This window comes from Arachis hypogaea, chromosome 6 (assembly GCF_003086295.3).
Source record: "Arachis hypogaea cultivar Tifrunner chromosome 6, arahy.Tifrunner.gnm2.J5K5, whole genome shotgun sequence".
Lineage (NCBI taxonomy): Eukaryota > Viridiplantae > Streptophyta > Magnoliopsida > Fabales > Fabaceae > Arachis > Arachis hypogaea.
The window spans coordinates 117,000,008-117,017,685 of NC_092041.1; the positions used below are offsets into that span (position 1 = coordinate 117,000,008).

A 17,678-nucleotide genomic window follows, 5' to 3' on the forward strand; every position below is an offset into this window, starting at 1 on the left:
AATTCAAAATCAACAATTAAAATATCTGGAACATTGGTGTTTCTGATACATTTAAAACTTTTTTTATAATATCAAAAAAGTCTTAAATTCAATACTTTTATTAAAATTTAGTTAGTATTTTATTATTAAAAATATTAATAATAATTAATTAATAACTATAAATCATAAAATATATTAATTTCTTAATACTACTGATAATATAATATTAATCATGCTAGGCTGTACATTTAATTTGTTATTAAAATAAAATATATATTAAAATATAAAATATATCTTAAAAATAAATCAAATAATATATATAATGACTGATTTTATTGTTAATTTTAATATACAAATAACAATTTTAATATAATAATTATGTGCTTAGTTTGTGTATTTAATTATCTACTTAAACTTTGCAAGCTGTTTCGTTTTAGTTCCTGAGATTTTAAGTCATTTTAATTGTTAGTATTTTGTACTGGTTGTTGTTCATAATTTGGCATGATATTTGACGTTGACTCGTGTAATATATCATGTTTTCAAATGGCGTAACTAAAATTAAGTTAATTTATCAATAATTTGTTAGATGTCTAATATTTTAAATAAATTTATTGTATTAATTTTTCATGGCAGACAATTGTAATTTATTCTCTAGTAACAATGTGGCATATCACTTATTAAAAGTGTGCAACCTGAGTGACATCTATACTTATGTACAAAGAGCATCTACATAGTTTGATTTGAAATTTTAGTATATATATATATATATATATATATATATATATATATATATATATATATATATATATATGCTTCAATTATTCCATACGGCTATGACTAGGCTAAGCAACCATTTTTCAACGACGATAATGACCTGCAACGAAATAGCTTCTATTTCCATAATAACTTGAGAGAGACATAGCCGTAGTACTAGACAAGGACTCATAATCATGTCTCACACCAATTCTAGGTGGCAATTTATTTAATTTGAATGTGACCTTATGTTTGTTCTTTTGGAGTGAATTATCATTCTTGATCGTTGTTAATCAAATGTGGCCTAATCACTAATGGCCTAATAGCGTGTTTGTGTTTTATTTTTTTTTTCTTTTGATGCTAATTGATGTTAATTACCCTTTGACTGGAACATTGGGTGGTGTGCCTTCTTTGAAGATATTGAATTGATTAATACTTTGGGTATTATTGTCTTTTCATATTGAAACTTTTATAAGTTAATACTTAATAGTAACACTAATTGCATCATTAGAGGAGAAATAGCATGACAAATTGACAATAATGCTGATTATTACTAAGCATGCAGTTTGCAGTTATAGGTCTTGTGGTCCTACTTGATTGCCACTATAAACATTCTTTCCAATATTTAGTCTTAAAGTATTATTGTTTTCTGGGATAGAAAATAGTAGAAAATTAATATCTGTAATAAAAAATAAGTAAATGATTAATGTTGACTTAAATAATATAAAAAGTTTAGTTCCTAACATTTATATTGATAAAATTAATTGAATTATGTTTATATGGCTTTCTTGGACATGAAATATTTTATATTACAGTATATTTTTATGGCTATATATTAATGAAATTGTTAGTAATAATGAAAGAGAATTCATAAATTATTTCCTTCAACACAAGGTAAAATTTCAACAAAATGATAACTTATGATTTCAACTTTAATTGTTAACAAACTGAACCTTTCACATTATTTTAAATCTAGATCATTAAACTCCAACAACACCATTTTTTTTTTAAAAAAGGTGAATAATATTAATATTAAACATATTATGCTTGTTTCCAAAAGAAGAGGCAGATTAAAAAATTTGATCATGAACAAAATAATATTGCTAGAATATGATGATACTGAAAATATAAGGTTGGTGGGAAGCATAATTTCGTGATCCCTAAATAGTATTTTTGTCATCTTAGTAAGAAAAAGACAAAAGAAAAATAAAAATAAAAAATAAAAACTAAAAGGAAAAAAAAAAAACTGAGATGGGGTTTCTTTCTGAGTTTCTGTCTCAGTTGAAAACAGCAGTGAACAAGTGTGCGACCCATATCTTTTGGTTCCGACAAATTTGCAACACTTGAATTCGTTTTCTTCCTATGAAATCTTAAAAATATGAAATAAAATTATGTGCTTCCAATTTGTTATGCAAGAAAGCTTGCATGTGATGCACTGAAGAGATGATGCCTGACTCTGACATTTTTTTTTCAGCAGAAATTAATGCAGCTTATAATATTTTATCATTTATATAAGATATGGATAATTTTTTATTTAAAATTGTAAGTGAATCCAAAGCCTATTATTGTTCCATCAAGGTCAAAGGACAACAATTAGGTTCCAAGAATAGTATATGTAACTTAAACACACATAATTATATGTTAAGTTTTATTGTCTTTTTTATATATATTTTTTGGTTGTGTATCATCATTTAATTTGAGGGAAAAAATCGATGTAATTTTTTTTTATTATATATTATATTGTAGTAACAACATCTAATTAGGTGAGAATATAAAACTCTATAAAGACACTCAATAAAAGAGAAAAATGAGGTAAGACCATAATTATAAAATGTTATTCTTAATTAATTAATTAATTAATTACCCATATAAAGAAATGGAGTTCACACTCTGTTGAATCCAATATACACAACTATGCATAACGTGGACCCCCTGATTTTGTCATATGCATTCTGATTCTATCGAAAAAGACTTGACCTGAAAAATGGTAATGCTCTTCTGGCAAATCTTCATTTGCAAACTTCTTCCAATCTTATTTGTATTAGGAACCCTATGTTATTACAATTCACAATTAATTAACTAATTAAGTAGCTTCATGAGTACTACATGTTAGCAATGGTCAACAGATTTGAGCGAAAACTGTGATATTGTATATACGAATTGGTGAAAATAATACTTAGGATAACTTATGTTTTAATTTAGAGAGAGTTGGATAGTATTTACTTTAATTAGTTTTACTTTTTGATCAAAGAATTATCATTATTATATTTAATTAATTTGTTATCATATTTAGTATATATATATATTATTAATGAATAATTTAAATATACATAAAAATATTATATTAATAATATTTTTATAATTTAAATATAAATACAGCATTCTAAGAATATTTTTATGTATATCTTTATTAGGATAGAAAATTATGAATAGAAAATTATGCATAATTTTCTATCTTAATAAAAATATATATAAAAATACTCTTAAAATATCGTATTTATATTTAAATTATAAAAATATTATATTAATAATATTTTTATATATATCTAAATTATTCATTAATATATATATATATATATATATATATATATATATATATATATATATATATAATGACGGACCTAAATGACAATAATCAATATCAAGTAAAATAAAAAAAAAAAATGAGATCAGAGGTACTATAAGTATAAGCAACAATACCACCGAAACCATGCCCCCACTAGTCACTATTATCACTAAAATAAGAATTGTACCTTGCAAAGTGGGCAAAACTATCTGGTAACCCAAAGATCAGAAACAAGACAATACTAATAATTGATAGAAATTAATGTGAAGAAAATTGTACCAAAAGAAATCAAAATTTGGGAAGTGATCCTAATACTATGTAGACTATAGAATATATAGACCCCAACATTTGTACTATATAACGTAAGGCATGAGATCTCAATGTTCATGGATGGGACTTTGCTTCATCAAAGAGTTCATTTAACCAAGCCAGAAAAATATTCACCAAAATATTTCTCAAAAAAGAAAGAAAGAAAGAAAATGGTGTCAAATTTTATAAAATATTAAAATATTGAGTATTTTTCATTTATAAATTATACAAGTTTGACAGTGTACTAAAAAGTATTTGTTGTCTAGCTACATGCCTTTGCCTTTTTTTTTTCATATTTATTTTTTCATTAGTTTGTTTGAGAATAGATCTTTGTATATGGAAATTCCAAGAATAGCCTTACATAGGTGGAACCAAAATATGTTTCATCCTTTTTCCTTTCCAAATTCAAACACCTCCAAGCCTATATTGGTGTGGTCCAAAATATAATGATAATAAAGATCATGAAAAGAAGCTGCATAGACTATAAGATTGTGAAAGATAGCTGCTAGCCATCTTGATTCAATGGATTATTCCTCTGTTACCTTCAATATGCAAGGTCTTATTGGGTGCAAAACAAGGCACAATTTAAACGGTTCAAATTCAGTCATTTGAAGAAAGATTCATGTCACTAAGGTAGCGTTTGTTGTGAGATATTGTGATAGAGATTGAGAGATTGAAATTTAGTATCATGTTTGGTGATTTAAAGATCAGTATTAAAATTTTATTCTTTGTCTTCAAAATTTTAGTATTTCAATACCTCAAAGAAACGGAGACACAGGAACTGAAATTTTTGGGAACCGAAATTAAAAACTTTAATAACATTTTATACCTAAAATACTTCAATTTCAATTAATTAATTTCAACTTTATCTTATGTAGAAATTAAATCAGAACTTCATTCTTATTTCAGTATCTGTCTCTTATTATCAATCTTTCGTCTCTATCTCTCTTCTAAACGCTAAAACGTTTTGTTTGTATAAGTTATATGCAACTTAATTATTGTGATCTTACAATTGTATGTGATGAACAATAATGGAGGTGGGCTTCAATGCTATGTGAAAAGATTTACACCATATCCGTTTGAAAAGTGCTTCAAATGACAAAAAAAACGCAAATTCACCAAGCTAAAGGTTCTTGGAATAACTTCAGCTATTTTCTTTTGTTGATTGACCAAGAGGATGTTATTGCATAAAAGGAAGAAAATCTAAATTGGTTTGTAGGGTGTGTGTGATTTCTTTTACCAGTATTATTACCATTTCATGACCTATGATTTATTATCAATTTATCATCGTATTATTCCCACAATATTAGAACGGTGATATTATAGGTATAAGTGTTTTTATAATTAATTAAGTTGGTATAAATTTAACCAAAAAACACATGTGCATGCATTATTGTTTCTCTTTTTCTACGCTTTTTCAGCACAAACATTTTTATTCATAACATAGAAACACATAGCACATAAATGAAAAATAATAAAAAGAATAATTCTAAACTTATATTAACCGAAAAATAATTGATTCACTTAGTTTGGATAGATAAAAATAAACTTCTTAAATGAACAAAGAGTAGTAAAGGTTTCTTTTATATTATTAATATTATTAAATAATAATAATAATAATAATAATAGATAGATAGATAGTAGTATTTTAAAAAGACCTCTAGAAGCCAATTTTAAGATTGAACAAAATTTAATCAACAGTGTTACATATGATTATAAACTTGTAATAATAATTGAAAAAGACTTACACTGACCTCTAACTTTAAGTAAATATCAAATTTGACCAGTAGAGGTTACAAAGCTTTGGTTGATATTTTGACAAAATGAAATATATTTTTAAAATGAATTTCTGTTCTAAACTTCTGATATAAAATTATCCTGATGTATTTTTTACATGTTAATATTCTTTTTTGTTTCTTATATTTCTTCTAATTGACTATCGAGTCATGTGGTTTTTTATATTTTCTTGGTAATTTATGAATTGCACATGTGCTGCTATGAATTATTGCTTGGTAATCAACCATTTATAAACTATTGAAACCATTTTTACAAAAAAAAAAAGGTTCTCCAATATGAACAGCTATACAATGTAGCAATGCCACACAAGATGTAACACAAAAGGCATTGTTACATTTTGCAGATAATGCTAAAATGGTTCACATAAATACCACAAACCAAGAACATGACCTTATATTCACCTATGACTATGAATATTTCCTTTCATTGCAGGGATCCTGATTCTTCATCACTTGAGCTTGAGCAGAAGCGAATGTGTTTATTCATCGAGCAACCTCCAACTCTTGTGTCGCTGAAATATGCAGTGATCGCCTTCAGTTTTCCATTTAAGTGAACTTTCTCCACCTAGAATCATTGATATAACTTAAGTCTTAAGTCAACTTAAACATCATATAACCTGCATAAACTCTAGTTGATGATAGACACAGACTTACCACATCATACAACATAATAATGATTCATGAGAATACATGTGCTACTTTTGATATTATGTTACAACCCCTTAAGCATCATGTTAATCCTTTTTTGTTTTTTCAATAGGCAAAAAGTTGAAATTTACCTCTAGTGACCATGGTGGACTGGTAGATAGAGATAACTCTGCCAATTGATTGAAATCTACATTTCTTGGAAGGAACATTACAACTTTGGAAGCAATCTCCTTTGCAAGATTGAACAGAGTAAATCTGCACAGAAGCGCATCGAGTCAAATAGGAAAGCAAAAAAAGTTACACAACAAACTAGAAGATGAGTTTAAGAGGTATATAAAGAAACATGACAAGCATCTACACACCCATCATGCGGTTTAAGCATTGTCTTCATGTCATAAGTCGCAACCTTTAAATAATCAGGTCCTCCCCAAGGTGGAGACAAGAAAACCGTATCGGCCTGCAAGATAATATTGTCGTCAGCTACCAAACCTTTTGCAGAAATTTTTTAATTCAGCTACAAGTAAAAGCTAGTAAGGGTAAAGAGGGAGAAAGCGATAAAAACTAATCCATTATGTGGTGAAAAACAAGAAAATGAAAGCATATAACATGGAAAGTTTAGCACCTTTAACTTAGGTGCCAAGACAAAGAAGTCACCGATTATGAAGTTAATTTGATCATCCACCCCATAAATGGCAGCATTATGCCTAGCATAATCAATCTTCAGCGGATCAATATCAATCGCTATCACATGATTGCAACTGAAATATCAAATAATTCAATGGTAAGTACAGATTTGAATAACCACTTTCAAAAAACTGTCCGAGGAAGACCTAAGTATTGGAACAAATTATGATTTTTCTTCCTTAAAAAACTACAAGTCTTATATGAGATGGGTGATACAAATAATATGTTTAGGAAATATTATTAATGGACATCACAAAATTAGAAGTCTTTTTATTTGGTGGTGGGTGTGTGTGCCTATCAAGTATCAACTAGGGATTATTTAGTACTAACCTCTTCACAAATTGGATAGCATTCCCACCAACACCAACAAAACAGTCAATTATAATGCCACTAGCACAACGCTCTGCTTGATGTCGAGCAATAGGCTCTGGAGTGACAGAAAACCATCCTTCCTCATCCATTTTTACACCATCATCAAATCTAGAGAACAAAATATATCTCTGCCACCAATATTTGCCAATTGCAGCAGGATACTCTTCAGGCATTTCTTGAAATTGAACTGCAAAATACAAAAATGGTTTATTACAAAGTACCGGCTGTCAGCTATCGGCAGCACAATGCAGCTGCTTAAGAAAATCTATGTTAATGACTGTCTCACAAGTCATAAGACAATGAAAAATCAATTTATACCAATGTAAGCACCTATATAGTACTCTAGAATTTTATACTACAATAAAGCAAAAAAAAAAAATCTAGGCATCTATTGATTTTATTATTGTATTTGACTCCTAGTAGAACCGAACCATACTGTCATTAAATTGGAGCCAATTAGTCAAGACGTTCAGTAGAACAGCAAGCAGATTGCAGAACCCAGATAAATGGCAGAAGCAGTTAGCAATAACTGAAGTTTTTTGTAACAAACCTTCAGTTTCACTATAGGATTTTCTTCTCTGCCTATGTCTCCTTTTCACTTTATTGCCCTCTTTTGACGTGGATGGATCAAACTCGATATATTCAGGTGTATCAATAACCATGTTTTCTAAGTGTTTATAATTAACCTCTGATGCTGCCTGTATGTTTCCTTCATTGGAACTGTGAAGAATTTCAATTGTCAGGAAAGCAAATAAATACAAAGAAAGGTCATTGAGACAAGAATTTTCACAATATGCCTTTGCTAATTGTTCACAAACAAGAATTACTTCATTTACACTAACTTAAAATTGAAGAACAGTTACCTAATTGTGTGCTCCATAGCATTTGATACTGAGGAGCATGAAACTCCACCGTTGGAACTACTTCTCTCAAGATACTCATCAGAATGATCCACCAATTGCTCCTCGCTATGTGTAGTGAGATCGGAAACCAACTTGCCACCAACTTCGATACTAGTTGAATACTCATCATGTTGCTTTCCTTCTGACTCCTCTTCAATCAAGGTTTCATGGGGTGCTTTAGTGTTATTTTGTGTTTTGCACTCCTCTGCTTCCTTTAAAGCCCTGCCATCGTCTAATTCAATGGACTCAACAATTGCTAGATGCTCCATCCCTGGGGGTGGGTCCCATGTAGAAGTCTGTGTTGTGGTATTATAGAAGTATTTTCTCATGTAGAAAGTATCCCAAAACACCATCCAATCTCCGAGTTCGCCAAGATAATTTGACATGTTGATTTGGCCACATCCAGTCCCTTCTATACTCATGGTAACCAATTCTGATTCATTAGTTGGTGGATGCCAAGTGCCAGCATCATCATCATTGCAAATGGTCTCACTCTCGGTCGTCTCTTTGCTAACAATTGGTGAAATTTCTAAACATTCAACGCCAATTAAGCTTTCATCGTGTTTTATCCCACAATAACTGGCGCTGGGACTTGTCAAGTGGCTTCCAGCAGAGACTCCGGTGGCCAAAGCTGGTGGAATTTTTAAATCAACACATGCATTGTTGATTAGAGAGTCACTATCCGGGGTTTCATTAGTTGCTGCCTCAATTATATCTTCATCATGTTTCTCTGCAGTGCAGCATGCTGAATTATCTCCTTCAACAGAGGCACATCGAGTCATATCAATCTCCATTACACTGCAGTAAGATGATTCACTTTGGCCCAGCATTGATACACAAGATACAGAACTGCTTGCCTTATCATGAAATTCAGCAGCAGATACAACCTCCTCTGCAGTATGACAAGTACGCCGAAGCTTTGAACGTGAGCCCTTTTTTTTACCTTTCCCTGGTCCACTTTTCTATGACAAAACAAAAAACAAAATTAGTACCACATTTTGGAATTGATAATCTAAGAATATGAATAGAGCAGAAAATGAATGATAGCAGAGAATAAGTGATGATGCTCAAGTTGAAAACAAAAAGAAAAGATTTGCCACAAGAAAAAACAAAACAAGGTTATGTCCTTTATAGGAATCATGCAGAGTGGTACTGCATCAAAACACAATTCACTATGAAGACAAATCATTCAGCTATGTAACTTTAAGAATGCAGCTTAATCATCAGTTATAGTTACACTAAGCCTGAGCCAGGGCATTCCCATCATCTAAATACCAATTAACTATATGTGACATTGCATAAGACACGAACCATTTAGGAAAAAAATTTAATCGGATAATATAACTAGTTGCAATCATACCTCTTTGGTTGTGTGAAAGGAAAGAGGGAGACCCAATTCACTCATCTGTTTGTTAAGTTCCAAATCCTCAGGTTCGAGAAGATCGCTCCAATCTGCAAAATACAAAGGGCAAAACAAAAGATATATAATGATTAAATAAACTCTCCTAGCACTAGAATGCAAATTAATCTACCATGATCAAGGTGTAATCATTTGTTATCTAATAACTCTCATTTTCATTAAAACAAACACGTAGTCTTCAAACTAAAAGACACTGTTTTATTTTCAAAAGAAAGATAAAAGAAAAAAAAGAATCACTTGCCAGGAACAAGGTTCGAGCTGTCATTTTCATTGTCATTGTCATTGCCATTGCCATGAACTTCAGCCGATTTCTAATATCACAATGAAAAAATATATATATAAATATCAAGATATCAAATATCAACCATGCTAGTTACAGATAAATATTCAGATGACAGTGACAATCATAATAAAAACATAAACTTGATGTTCTTTTTTTCGTGTCAGACCAAAAAAAAAAAAAAACTACTTACAGAGCCTTCTAGTGGGAGAGAACCCGGAGAACCATCATCCCTGCAGGTAAATAAAAAAAATGATACATATCATGACCAAATTTCAAAAAAGGAGTAAACTTTACTTATTCATTTTCATAATAACAATTTCAAATCAGCAAAAGGAAAAAAATGATACTTTTCATTGAAGTTTTTAACTTTTACGAAGTAGCTAACAATAAGAGTGAAAAGGAATAGAAGAGGAAAAGAGAGAGTAGAGAGTAACCATAGAAAGACTTGTGTGATTTTGAAGAGAGAACCGAGAGCTTCGATGGCGGGTCCTTCCGTAACCATATTAATGGAAAACCAACAGAGAGTGTCGGAATTGAAACTAGAACAAAGGAAGACGATGACTTCGTTCTAACTTCAGTTTGTTCTCTCTCTCTCTCTCTCTCTGATTGAGTTTTTTATTCTTCTTTTCTTTCTCCTCTCAGACTCTGAGTTATGGGTTTCGGTTTTGGCTCTAAGAATATATAAAAAAAAATGGTTTTAATGTTCTACAAATACGAAGTGAGACAAGGATATAAAATAGAGAGTATAAGAAAATAATAATAATTGTGAACAATATGAATAATTGATTAAAAAAAGATAAAATTAAAATAAAAATTAAATTATTAATTAATTATTTAATTTTAGATTTTAAAATTTAAAAAATTAGGATTACTATTTAAATGTATTTACATTAAGTCATGAAAGAAACGCATTTATATTATGTACAGTTATTTTTAGTGTTACTATAATTTTTAATATACACACAAAATCTGCTGTCATTATTTTCCAGTCCTTATTTCGTGCCGTTGTACCTCCGTTGGCTGTACTGACGCCGCCACAGCATTCTATCAAAGTCTCATTTGGTGTTGCTGTAATAAGAAAAAGAAGAATAGGGTGTTCATTTTTTGGTTTGAACACACTTTACGACGGAGATGTTTAGATCAACGAAAACCGATTCCATATCGTCAAGCAGCTCGGTGAAGGTGGCAACGCCTATGTCTTCCTTGTCAAGGACGTTCTCGCCGACATCTCTGGCGGTTTTTTTGCCAAGCTCAAACAGTCCTTTTATATTTTTGGTTGGCTCTTTTTTTCTTTCTTCACCTGTCATTGCTTTGAATTGTGTTGTTTCGTTACTATTATTTTTTTTTAAAATCGGCATTGTTTAATAGTATCGATGATAGATCAGATCTGCATGAAGGGTATCGCCTACCATCATCCTCACCAGTGGCTGCTGCTCTGGTAGTTGTCGAACCGTTGAAGGAACAACACCAGTGTTAATCGTTGCATCGTTTTTACCACGGTCTTTCAATGAAGTTACTTCAATGGCAAATTCAGGATGATCATTTTAGTAGGCATGCAGATGGTTATTTAAATTCTTACGTGGATGGTTATTTGATAGGATTGAGTTTAGTTATATATAATTAAAATATGTTAGATGTTTAATTCACTAGGTATGTGGATGATTATTTTTATCCTTAAGTAGATGTTATTTTCACTAGAAGTGAGCGACGTCGGTGACGGTGTGTGACAAGTCAAGCAGCGACGGCGAAGAGGAGCCCGACGGCACCGTTCGTTTCTGGTCTAGAGAAGAGCGACGCTGATGAGAGTCCTTGTTGACGAACCAACGACGGTGAGGAGGATTCCAACAGCGACGATGGGCTGATTGGCAACCAAGCGACGGTGACGATGGTAGAAGATTTGGGAGAGAAACCGGTGCTTTGGTAAATTAGAAAATAATAGATGGTTAAAATTTTTTAATTACTCAATAAAATTTTTTTGTTAGATAATTTAGGTGAAGTGTTTTTTTTTTCTTTTATTTCATTAGGCCAAATTTCAACCCCGTTGTTCAGATTTTTCGTTGTCTACTTAGCGAAGTGGTAAAATAAAAATTAAAAACTCACGTGTAATTATTTTGTGAAGTTGATACTTAATAATTGAAAGTCAAAAGTTGTTAGATTGACAATTTGATCAAATTTATTAAATTATCTTACGACTATTAACTTTATATTAACACAATTGCAAATGGATTTTCACCATCCAAAACTTATTAACCATTATATATTTATATATCTATAAAAAATTAATTAAATAAAATATATTTACATAAATTATATGTTAGATTAATTTTTTTGTGTATATATATTTTTAAATTTGTTTGACAAAATTTACAATATTTATATCAAATTAAATGTATTTTTTTAAAAAATGATTTAAGTAGTTAGTTAATATGTATAATTAATTTTGTAAATATAATTAACCTATAATTCAATATTTTGTGTAAAATATTTTTGAACAAATTCAATCTTTATCAATTTTTGGTATTATTGGTACATGTTATATTAAAGAGAAAAAATAACAAAGATATTTTGTGACTATAAATAGTTAAATACTTATTTAAGGGAATGTACTACTTTATTTTTAATAATTTTTACATTTTCTTCTCACATGAAAATCTATTTTCTATAGAATTATCCATAGATTTGTATGCTGACTTTTTTTGTGGATAGGCTATTATGAATTATTTACCATTTATTTTTGCACACTCTAGGAATTGAAGTTAATATTAACCTTAATTATAAAACAAGAATAATCTTTTATAAAGGTAAAATATCGGCTAAAAACTTTTATAAATAATTTTCATTTTTCCCTTTGGATAAAGGGGACTAATGTACAGATGAAACAACAAATCTAAATAAAAACATTTCTCCTTCCAAATTACCTCTTTAAGGAAGTTACTTAATGCTGATATTTATTTATATTTTTATAATTTTAAAAAATTATTGTGAATGTATGCGAAATCACAATAATGATGACATTTTTTTATAAATAATTGATTGATAGTCTATTTTCTCTTACACTAATCATATTAAAATTAAATCACTGTTTAAAAAAATATAAATTAGCTCTTACAATAATATTGAAGATACAATTATTTCTTTCTTTTATAAAAATCACCTGTTTATCTTAATTTCTAATAATAAAATTATTTAAAATTACCTCGTATTAACTTTCAAGTAAAACCAATAAAAATTTAGATTATGTTACGTGTAAACTAAAATTAGTCTCTAAAGTCAACCACTAGCATAAAATATATATTAAAATATAAATATACATTAAAAATAAATTAAATTACACATGTATTTATATATAAATACATTGGTGGCTAATTTTAATATATAAATCATAGTTATAAGAACCGAACTGATAATTAAACTGATTAGACTACTGATTTACTGATTTACTAGTTCAATCGATAAATTACTGGTTAAACCAATAAAACTGGTCCTATATAAATAAAAAATATAAAATAATAAAAAATTTGAAAAAAATTTAAAATACATATCATCAATAATATGTTAATTTGACACAATAAAAATAATAATCTTTAAAATTAGTTGTACTACTACAATTAAATTAATGTTCTCGGACAATATTCAATCACTCCTGAATTCACCATCAATGATGGCATGTTCATCCAACTTATAGCAGGTAATAATAATAATAATCCTATCCTTGTCATATAGTTTTAGTTCATATATATGATCACATTATTCAAATTAAAGTCTTAGCCTTTCAAAATCACATTATACTATTGATTCTTTTTTCTAATTTCAAAACTAACAATAAATTTTCCAATACTATGCAGCAACATTATTATTAAAGGCATCACCATCAACAAAAAAATCAACAATCTGCCATTAACTAGTTCAACAATATAACAAATATAACTCAACAATATATACATAATCAACAATCTGCCACTAACCTATCAGTTATTCACTCCCTTCATCAAATTAAAATCCAACTAAATAACTAAAAAAAACAGAGAACATACCTCACAGTTTGGAGACCAACCTGGATGAGGCAGATTCCGGCGACGGAGAGACAGCACCGCAGCAGCGACGGAGGAGACGCGACGGAAAGGTAGCACCGCAGCAGCGACGCAGGAGACGCGACGACGATGACGAGAGACGCGGAGCCACGAACCCGACGTACTCGGACACACTGTGAAGCCGGCGAGACGAAGCAGAGGAAGAGAGTCTTCGAGACTGAGAGAGACTGCGAGGAAGAGAGTGTTGGTGTGATGAGGGGAGGAAGAGACTCGAGAAGTTGAGACTCGAGATTGTTGGTGTGATGAGGTGAGGAAGAGAGGCTTCCAGGGGTCAGGGGAGGGGTACTGGGGATTGGGGTAGCCGTTTAGGCAGGGTTAGGGCTTTTTCTCTTTAAAGAAACAAAACGACAGCGTTTTCGGTAAGAAAAAAAATGATTTCCGAACCGGCCGGGTTTCACAAAATCACCGGTTTTCCGGTTTTAATCCAAAACCGGGCGGTTCAAACGGTTCTCTCCGATTTTGTTCCTATGCGGTCGATTTACTCAATCGGACCGGCAAAATAACCGGATTACCGGTTTTCTGGTCGAACCGGCAGATCCGGTCCGGTTCTTATAACTATTGACTGCTTAAAAAAACACATTTCATATAATTTTCTTTAGCTTAAAAAAAAAAGAGCTTTTTTATGAACCCGCGCTCTTAGACAGAGACGCTGATGAGAACAGTTGAAGACGGTGGCGGCATAGAGGACGAGGAGATGGTGGTTCCGACGGCGGAAAGCGGAAGCAGAGACTCCAATGCTTCTTCATCGGAGGAATGTCCGTTCCGGTTGCTGCGAGACGCGAAGGCTTCTGCAGAGAGCATCGTGTCGGAGATGCTGTCTTTTAAAAGAGATGGAAAACCTAAATCGCTCCTCAGAGAACTCATTTCTCAGATGCTCCTCCAATTCCTCAATCTCCGTCAGGTTCATTACGCCGTCGCACTCTTTTCCCTCTTAGGGTTTCGCAATTTCATATTTAACAACGCATCAGCATATTAAGTTACAAGAACAAAAAGAATATATATGTAGTTTGCATAGTTAGATTGTTTTTTAGAGCAATGATAATATCCTCAGGCTGTTAGAAGTTTCCGAAGTAGTTAGTTAGTTAATAGCTAGGGTGTTGAATTCAGTTATGGATTCACAAACTCTACTTTTTGAGCTATTAACAAATCGAGCTGTGAATGAGAGTATTCAGCTTATGACTGTTGGAATACAAATTAGTAGCCGTGACTGTTAAGCGAGCTGAGCTGAGCTTGGCAAACTTGTGTTCAGCTCGATGATAATATCATCTGCTCATTTGCCGCTTCTGAATTAGTTAGTTAGTTAGTTAGTTAGCTAGCTATTGAACAAGGTTCGATTTTCCCAGACGAATTCGCGAACATAGCTTGTTGAGCTACAGTTTCTGTGAGATTTTGTATTGACTAGGAATTGAAAACCGTTTAGATCTTGTAGTGAGTCAACTACATGGATCAAATAATGTCATTATGCGCTATCATGACTAATATCCATGTTTATATCACAGATAAATCGTTCTATACTGGTTGAGGAAGAACGTGTTAGAAGCGAAACTGAGAGTGCAAAGGTGCCTTTGGAGTCTACAACCCTGCAGCTTCACAATCTGATGTATGAGAAGAGTTATTATGTCAAAGCAATAAAGGCTTGCAAAGAATTAACAACAAAATATCCTGATATTGAATTGGTGTCCGAGGAAGAGTTTTTTCGTGATGCGCCTGAAGAAGTCAAGGGCTGTGTTCTGTCAAATCACAGTGCTCATGATCTGATGCTTAAAAGGCTCAATTTTGAGCTATCCCAGGTGACAATGGGATACCCTTAAAAAGTTACTAGCCCACTTTGATGCTGTTTTTGTTTTTAAAATTTTGTTATGATGCTAATAAGGAAAATCATGATAGAATATTTAACTTTCATGCTTCAATATATTACTGATTTACTTAACTGCTTTAGATTTTGGCTTCTTTGCCATTTGCTTTGTTTATCAAAATGAAGAATTTGATCAGAGTTTCTTGATTAGGAGGTATCATTGATGCATTTCGAATTTATGTTGAACATGACAAAGAGTAACTTATATATGGCATTTAAGCTGCAGATATTTAAGGCTACTCATGTAATAAGCATCTATCTGTAATATCTCAAACTTGAAATTTTCTTCTCTCATTTGCTTTCTTAGCATTTTCACTGGAGAGCAATATATGTGATTATAATTTCTTATTTCACAATTTTTTTTATCAGCGCAAAAAGCTCTGTAAACTTCATGAAAAACTAGAACAAAAGAAGAAAACCCTTTCGGAGACAATTGCAAAGCGAAAGAAGTTTTTGTCAACTCTCCCTTCAAATTTCAAGCCTCTTAAGAAAGCTTCCTTACCAGTACAAAATCAACTAGGCTTGGAGCATACTAAGAAAATAAAGCGGCATCATTCTGCGGAATTGCTTCCACAACCTCTTTATGTAATTTTCTCACAGTTGTCAGCTCAAAAGGAAGCATTTGGAGAAGCTATTGATCTGGAGATTATAGGAAACGTGAAAGATGCTCAAGCTTTAGCACATCATCAAGCTCTTAAGGACAATGGTAAGTAAAAGTTGTATCATTTCTATTAATTATCGACTAGCATCTATGTTATCTAGTTCCCTTGCTCGCTCAATGTCGTTGCACTGTTGATCCACAGGATTATAAACTTGAAACTCTTTAGTATCATATAGATTAATCAACTTCAGACCAGAATATCGCTCCTATTAAATATTTTAGGACAGTAATTGTTGAAAATCAAATGTATATACTATATAGTTTCTGTTATATAGGTATCGAGCTTCACCAAGAACTGGTGGTCATCGTGGGTAATGATAGGGTCATAAGCATTTGAAATTTGAATATTATAATCCTGACCATTCCTTAGATGTCCTCTTTATTATATGACATTGTTTTGTGCTTTAGGTATTTCCACATGTTCCGAATTGGAAGATGATGAACATGATGAAGATGCTCAGAGACCGGGCAAAAGGCCGAGGAGGGTTCAAGACAGAGAGAGTCTTGACCAGGCAGGAATATTTGAAGTTCATCCACTTCAAATTGTTCTCCATGTTTATGACAATGAGGTTTCTGAACTGAAGTCTGCAAAACTCATTACTCTGAAATTCGAATACATATTGCAGTTGAATATTATATGTGTTGGAACGGAAGAATCCAACAATGGTCCAGAGAATGACATTTTATGCAATTTATTCCCTGACGACACTGGTTGCGAGCTTCCTCACCAGGTTTGCGTGGTTTCGTATTATTTATTGATTATCTTGTTTATATCTACATGTAACCTTTCTTTCATTTTTTTAATCTTTTGTATATATATTCTTTATTGAATGATGATGATGCAGTCAGCCAAACTCGTTGTTGGGGATTCCATAATGTTCATTCGTGATAGAACTTCCCGCCCTTACAAATGGGCTCAACACCTTGCCGGAATCAATTTCTTGCCAGAGGTGTCTCCTCTGCTGCTGATGAGCCGTGAAACTCAAGAGAACAGTGATGCAGCCAAGGATGAAGATGTTATATCTGGCTTTTTGCCAAACCGCCAACACATCCGAGTACATACAATTCTGCAGAGAATTCGTTCAAAGAGAAAAACTCAGTTGGCTCTCTCCTGAGTCACTACTATACTGTGCTTATAGCTTTAGAATATGAAGGACTCTTCTGGGTATTCAATGAAGAAATGCTTTCTAATACTTATTTATTTTTAGTCCCACCTTTACTTTGGTTCCCACTTGTCCTTGGTGTAAATTTTTGTAGTGTATCTTGTATGTGAATCGTCTAACCCAGAGGAATAAGTTTAAAAGGGTATGTTGCAGGTCCACCCATATTCTTGATGATATGCTAGTGTTGTTTTTGGTA

General features: G+C 31.5%; 2 protein-coding genes across 3 annotated transcripts; one reads left to right on the forward strand and one right to left on the reverse strand.

Annotated features, from left to right (window-relative positions):
• Positions 1 to 5,612: 5,612 nt before the first annotated feature.
• LOC112756131 (uncharacterized) lies at positions 5,613 to 14,102 on the reverse strand. 2 transcript variants are annotated; one of them, XM_025804587.3, is made up of 12 exons: positions 13,747 to 14,102; positions 10,147 to 10,383; positions 9,903 to 9,942; positions 9,671 to 9,740; positions 9,370 to 9,461; positions 7,971 to 8,971; positions 7,658 to 7,827; positions 7,066 to 7,294; positions 6,674 to 6,809; positions 6,414 to 6,508; positions 6,183 to 6,306; positions 5,613 to 5,968 (listed from the first exon to the last, which is right to left on the reverse strand). In XM_025804587.3, exons 2-12 carry the CDS (start codon positions 10,212 to 10,214, stop codon positions 5,828 to 5,830), a joined length of 2,166 nt encoding a protein of 721 aa, XP_025660372.1. In that variant the 5' UTR covers positions 10,215 to 10,383; positions 13,747 to 14,102; the 3' UTR covers positions 5,613 to 5,827. The 2 variants fall into 2 exon arrangements, with proteins under 2 accessions (XP_025660372.1, XP_025660373.1); XM_025804588.3 differs by lacking the exon at positions 10,147 to 10,383 and having other exon boundaries at positions 13,747 to 13,878.
• LOC112756132 (THO complex subunit 5A-like) lies at positions 14,072 to 17,678 on the forward strand. Its single transcript, XM_025804590.3, has 5 exons — positions 14,072 to 14,704; positions 15,303 to 15,593; positions 16,028 to 16,364; positions 16,728 to 17,050; positions 17,165 to 17,678. The coding sequence occupies exons 1-5, from the start codon at positions 14,456 to 14,458 to the stop codon at positions 17,432 to 17,434; spliced, it is 1,470 nt and encodes a 489-aa protein (XP_025660375.1). The 5' UTR covers positions 14,072 to 14,455; the 3' UTR covers positions 17,435 to 17,678.

Excerpts from the sequence above, each read along its gene's own strand:
- LOC112756132 (XM_025804590.3), top strand. The coding sequence starts at position 14,456 with ATGAGAACAGTTGAAGACGGTGGCGGCATAGAGGACGAGGAGATGGTG. Across the intron at positions 14,705-15,302 it reads AATTCCTCAATCTCCGTCAG|ATAAATCGTTCTATACTGGT; the intron begins GTTCATTACGCC and ends TTTATATCACAG. Across the intron at positions 16,365-16,727 it reads TCAAGCTCTTAAGGACAATG|GTATTTCCACATGTTCCGAA; the intron begins GTAAGTAAAAGT and ends TTTGTGCTTTAG.
- LOC112756131 (XM_025804587.3), bottom strand. The coding sequence starts at position 10,214 with ATGGTTACGGAAGGACCCGCCATCGAAGCTCTCGGTTCTCTCTTCAAA. Across the intron at positions 9,462-9,670 it reads CAGCTCGAACCTTGTTCCTG|ATTGGAGCGATCTTCTCGAA; the intron begins GCAAGTGATTCT and ends TGTATTTTGCAG. Across the intron at positions 6,509-6,673 it reads TCTTGGCACCTAAGTTAAAG|GCCGATACGGTTTTCTTGTC; the intron begins GTGCTAAACTTT and ends ATTATCTTGCAG.